Below are 6,472 nucleotides of genomic sequence, written 5' to 3' on the forward strand. Positions count from 1 at the left end.
TCTCGCTCTCGCTCTCTGTCTCTTTCTTTATCTCTCTCTCGTGCTATCGTTCTCTCCCATTCTTTCTCTCTCTCTCTCTCTTGCTATCGTTCTCTCCCATTCTCTCTCTCTCTCTCTCTCTCTCTCTCTCTCTCTCTCTCTCTCTCTCTCTCTCTCTCTCTCTCTCTCTCTCTCTCTCTCTCTCTCTCTCTCTATCGTTCTCTCCCGTTCTCTCGCTCTCCCTTGCTCTTTCTCTCTCTCTCTCTCTTTCGCTCTCTCTCTATCTCGCTCTTTCTCTCTCTCCCTCACTCTCGCTTTCTCTCTCTCTCCCTCTCCCTCACTCTCGCTTTCTCTCGCTCTCTCTCTCTTTTTCCTATTCCTTCTCCCTCCCTCTCTCGTTCTCTCATTCGGTCGCTGCCTCGCGCTCTCTCGTCAAATTTTCAGATCTCCGGGTGACCTTGTCTCTGCTCATTTTATCTCGTTCAACTCCCTTTCGGCGTGGTTGCATTGAGAGAAAGGTGGGACACGTTAAGGAGCCAGGAAACAAAGAAAGGGCACCCAGTTCGAAAGTACCGCTACCTGTTTTAAGCACGTTTCCGTCATCAACAAAACGATAAGTTATTGGGCCTTTACAAGCACACAGTGTACAAGCAAGAACAGGGAGTGAGGAATGGACAAAACAGGCGGACGAAGGAAAGATACACGTCAAACTCTTAGCTTTATTCTCGCCGTGGCCCTCGTTGATGGCGTCGCTCTCAGAAACGCATACCCGGTGGAACGAGAACATCATTTATGGCGAAGTTGGCGACGGGGTACTTGTTTTGGATTGCGTAGGCCACAGGGGTGGTCATCGAACCAGATAAAACAAAGAGCTTGTTCTGCCGGAAAGCAAGTTTTAGAGTCTTGCCTGGGGAGAACGTTTGAAGGGGAAGAGTGGTCTTGGTCAGATCCATCAAGCTGTAGTACTTTGGAACGAGATGGAAAAGCCCGATCTGCGTCTTTTGGGCAAACGTAAGTCGGTTCAGTAAACCGGGAGGGGGCTTGCGGAAGGCAGCATCTGTTGGGGAGAAGGCAGTGAGACCCCTGGGGCTGGTTGCCAAGTGTTTGTCGATCACTGATTGCAGGTTTGTCTCCTGCAGCAGCTTGTCCAGAATGTTGAACTGATATCCACCCCCGGCTAGAGCACCCAAAGAGGGCGCCCCCAAGAGGAGAACAAGGACTAGTAGAGCGTAGTACGTGGGAAAGGAAGCCATGGGCACTGAGTATTGTTCTCGTTATACTCCGTGTAGTTGATACATAACGTATAAATATAGGCGCGAACTGGATTTTACTATATGATCTTTTGCAAGGAATATTCTTCTAGATAAGTTTTTTTGTTACATTTATTTTATTTCTCATTTAATGTTAGAATTAGAATTTCCAAAGGGTTCAAGTAATCAGCGTGCTCTGGATGCGACAATTGCTTGGGAAAGGGACACAATATTTTCATAAAAGCTTTTTTGTGGCAAGCGCTCAATAGCCACCTGTGTACGGCATCCCCATTTCAGCTCTCAAGTCGCGTTAATAGGTTGACACTACGTGCAGGTTCCATCCATGTATTTGGAAGTACAGTAAATCGCTTGAAACCGGAAGACCCTGTAAACAATAAAAAATTTGATATTTAGTTTTATCAGTGTGACCTTGACTTCTTGGAAGACGAGCATACACGTTAAACAAAGCCAATCTAGAAATCGGTACGTCTAATCTGATCGTACACCACTTATCAAGCTAGCGCGAGCGCGTCAATAGTTTTAGACTAGAACCATTTTCCTTTCAAGTGTCTACCGTGATATGCATTGCTCGGACATGGGATAATCATCCGGCGCCAACAGTCTCAATGTATAAATACGACCACGGGATGATATTGGCACCGTATGATGGCCAAGTGGGAAATGAATACAGATGACAGTGTTAGTGCTTAGATCTAAAGCAGATCAGGGATCATGGTAATGCATCAACTTGGTTTGTGCCATACGCGGCGCAATATAAAGTCATCACAAACCTGGAGTCAGACAGAGTTCTGTATTTTTAACCTTGTGTTTTGATTGTTTGTGAGATGAAGACGTATTACATAATAGAAGCTTGTTCTAGGAAGGGCTCTCCAATGAAATTTTAACGACAACGAATAATTACGATTGAGTTTATTATTCAGAGCTGAAACCAGATTCTATTGATATTTCAATCATCCGTCGCTTATTGTGTCGTTAATTCCTTGGCATTGGATGATGATGCACATAGCATAGATTTTTCCTGTGGACTATATGTGATATCGATTGGTTGCAATAAAAGAACGCTCTATAAAGGGCTATGTTACGCGATAGGGTAGGTATCCCATTCAAACAAATAGCATCAATTCTGTAATTTTAAAACCAGAGAAATATTTTATCCATGTCGCAATCGTACGCAGCACATAGTCTTTTTTTGTCTGGTTGGATGACTCTGAACATGTTAATTTATATATTTGTATTGTGCTCTTGGTTTCTTGACTCAGAGGCAGACACATGCTCGGAGCTGATTCAAATGAATCTGACACGGAGATTTTTCGGATGGTAATAATCAAGATTGAATGGTGCTTACGATTCGGGGTTCTCGTTCTACTAGACCTTCCAAATGATATTTTTCATGACTTCGTCATCAAGCTCCCTGGTAACCTAGAACTCGAGTAGAACTACTCGTCTGAATGCAACCCTTCTCTTCATAGAATTCTTTTACTCCAAAGAAGCCCAATACAAAAGTCTCCCCTTCCCCCACGTTTCCTCTGTTATCTATAGTATTCCGTAATTACTTTGTCAGGTCATCTCCAACTTGGCCCGTGTCCTCCTCTTTCTTACTGAACCTTTCTTTTTGTCCTTGACGGAACACGAAGTGGGAGGGTGGAAATATCATTTCCCCCTTTACTATCAACGTGTCCCCAAGGTTAATGTCTGGAAATTACGCTATAATAGTTTATAGAGACTTAAATGAAACATCGTCGTTTGGAAACCCATCCCACTGAATGAAGACTTCCACTCTTTCTTTTCTTTTCCTGCCAGATACGATTTCAGCCAGGAACACTGGCCATTAATCTTCAGATCTTGACCCATGTCTCTATGAAGTTCGGACATGTGAAATATTGGGTGCAGGAAACACCCTTCTGGGAGCTCTAACTTATATGAGACTGGCCCAGCCATTTCCAGAACACAGAAGAGACCAAACTATTTATGAGATAATTTCTCGTTCGTTCTATTAGCAAGCGACTGCATTCTATAATTTTATAGCCTCGTGTAAACTCGATTGCTCGGATACTAGTCTAATTCTTTCTGATGACAATAGTCATTCTGGATTTATGGGGAGCCATATAGTCGAAGGTTCGGAGGCTATCAACCATAGAGAGCTTTATAATATATTGACCTGAATAGATGAATGAAAGGCAGTATGATAAGAAAACTAAGCCCAATCTCACCACTTTAATCGCAACTTTGGTCTTTGTGATGCGAATTGGCATCTTTAAACGTTTGCCTACCACTAGGGATCTTTTATAAAACAGAACGAATTTAGTATCAATTTTCCAAGTCAAAGGTTATAAAATAAATTTATAAATGACAACCTATCAAAGTGAAGAAATTGACCAAGAAGATTATGTTAGAATTAGATGAATGAGTTATGCATGGAAAGATCATAAATAGAGGACTCTATGATGGATATAGGAGAATACCTGGAGGTGCCATTACAGCGTAATCAATACCTTCAGCTCCTAGAATCACCTTTGGAAAGGATGAACGGGATCCAACAAGCCTGAGGCTCCCTCTATGGCTCAGGGACCTGGAAGACCAGGTAAGCAGCTCGTTTCACAGGATGCTGGTTGCCCTATTTCGTATGTTATTTATAGGGACTAGCCATAACCTCCCTTAAGCATAATAAAACCCTAAGTGTACTCGTCTCCCTTGGAAAAGACATTGATACCCTTTATCCCATATTGTCAACATGGTCAACAATCCAACAATCTATCACTTGACCTGATTGACGGGCCTTTGTGATAAAACACTATTCAGGGATCATCAGTACACATCACATATGATCATAAAGTCTCTTATAAATACCAGTCATAGCAGTAATATACCTTCAAGGCATAAGTCCAAACTGTGCACCAAATATTTACACAAAAACATTAAATATCAATATGCAGGGTATTGGATAAACTCATTGTCATGATAGAGATTTGAGTTTCATTCCAACAATTTGTAAAAAATAAATTATGATTCTTAAGGTATCGATCAGAGATACAAAGTAATATCACGTGAATACATCAATATCTTAAGTGAGAACTCTCACCTCACAAGTCAAGGGAAATTGATCAGACCCATACTTAAGACGTGACCACAATAGGTACCAGGTGGCAGCGCCTTAGTAAGGCGGTCAGCTAGCATTAAGCCAGTCCCAGTGTGCTCAATAGAAGCCGAACCATCTCTGATCTTCTCCTTTACAACCAATAACTTTACCTCCATGTGTCTACAAGCACTTGAGCTCTTGTTGTTATTGGAGAACCTTACATAAGCTTCATTGTCATAATATATTTGAATGGGCTTCTTGATTGAGCAAAAAACTCCAAGATGTGACATAAAATTCCGTAACCATATGGCTTGTGAGGATGCATGGAAACAAGCCACAAACTCAGCTTCCATCGTAGATGTTGTGGTAAATCTTCTCCTTAGTACTAGACCATGAGACAGCTCCCCAGAAACTACAAAAATATAACTAGATGTAGATCTTCTTGTATCTAGACATCTAGCAAAGTCTTGAGTCTGAGAATCCCACGACTTCAAATTGATCTGATCGTCGATACGTGAGCATCAAATCTTTTGTTCCTTGTAAATAACGTAGACCTTTCTTGGCAGCTTGCCAATGCATGAGTCCAAGGTCACTTTGGCATTTTCCAAGATATCCAGTAGCAAGTTCGGGTCGTATACACATTTTTCATAGTTGAGACACTAAACAACGGCAACATATGGTTTATTCTTCATAGCTAGTCGTTCCTCGTCAGAATGAGGACCTTCTAGTTTTCTTAGTCTGTCGCCCTTAACAATAGTGGCCTTTATTGGAGAACAATTTTCCATCAAAAACCTCCGCAACACATTTGATATGTAGGACCTTTGTGATAGTTCCTAGGGATCTCTCTGTGCATTTGAATTCCAATAATAAAGTGGGCTTCCCCCATGTCCTTCATATCAAAATGGCTGGCAAGGAAATCTTCGGTCTCCTATAACAAACTACAAGTTGAAGTAGCAAGTAATATACCATTAATATACAACACTAGCAAAATCCAGCTACTCCTACATTTCTTAAGGTATATACATTGATCAACAATGTTTTCCTTAAAACCAAAAGTGGTGATAACTTCATGAAATTTGAAGTATCATTGTCTGGAAGCTTGCTTTAGCCCATATATAGATCTATTTAGCTTGCAAACCATATTTTTATTTTATTTTGATCTCAAAACCTTGAGGTTGCTGCATGTATACCTCCTCCTTCAATTCTCTGTTTAGGAAAGCCGTTTTCACATCCATTTGATGTAGCTCTAAATTGTATTGCGCTACTAAGGCCATTACTATTTGGAATGAGTCCTTTGACGAGACAGGAGAAAAGGTCTCACAATAGCCAATGCCTTCTCTTTGTGTAAATGTTTTTGCAACAAGTCTGGCCTTGTACCGCTCAACAGTCCCATTAGGATTAAGTTTAGTCTTGTAGACCCACTTGCAACGAATTGGTTTCTTCCCTAATGGTATGTCCACGATCTCCCATACTTGATGACGATTCATCGATTCAAGCTCCTCCTTCATTGCCTGAAACCAATGATCAGAGTTTCCAGAGTTTGTCTTGTGAAAATGTACGAGGGTCATTTTACCCTTCATCTATATCTTCACCTGATTAGTACACCACATAATCTGATGGAATTGCTAGCCTTCGTTGTCAAGTAGGCCTTCTTAGGATAACCTCTTGACCTTGATGTAGATTTTCATCTACTCGAGGTTCCTTTGATGGTTGTGGTTGAGGTTGTTCTTGGAGTGGTACACTCACCCGTAAAATATCATCCATTGTTAGAACACTAATTGGCAAGTATGTGGGAGTCAATTGAGGATGGTTGACACCAATGTCCTTTGTACTGTGATGAGGTTCCATGGTATCTTCCATTGATTCCTCAAAGACAAAATTCCTCATTGTGTTTTCACTAACACAACCATCCTCTAAGAATATGGCCCGATCAGACTCAACAATTCTAGTGGTATGTGTAGGACAATAGAACTTGTAGCCCCTTGACCTCTCTGGATAGCTAGTAAGTAAGCACTGATTGTCCTTAAATTCAGAGTCCTCTTTCGGATTGTAAACCTTGACTTCAGCTGGGCATCCCCATATATGAATTTAACCTAAAGGTCTTTTACCATTCCATAACTCTTAAGGAGTTTTCCTGCAGACTTGG

The 6,472-nt window shown here is 41.4% G+C and overlaps 1 protein-coding gene across 1 annotated transcript; it reads right to left on the bottom strand.

Moving 5' to 3' along the window:
• Positions 1-734: 734 nt before the first annotated feature.
• LOC144700546 (fasciclin-like arabinogalactan protein 6) lies at positions 735-1,232 on the bottom strand. The gene has a single exon (XM_078571967.1). The coding sequence runs from the start codon at positions 1,230-1,232 to the stop codon at positions 735-737; it is 498 nt and encodes a 165-aa protein (XP_078428093.1).
• Between the last annotated feature and the right edge of the window lie 5,240 nt (positions 1,233-6,472).

The sequence above is a fragment of the Wolffia australiana genome, chromosome 3, assembly GCF_029677425.1.
Source record: "Wolffia australiana isolate 7733 chromosome 3, ASM2967742v1".
NCBI lineage: Eukaryota > Viridiplantae > Streptophyta > Magnoliopsida > Alismatales > Araceae > Wolffia > Wolffia australiana.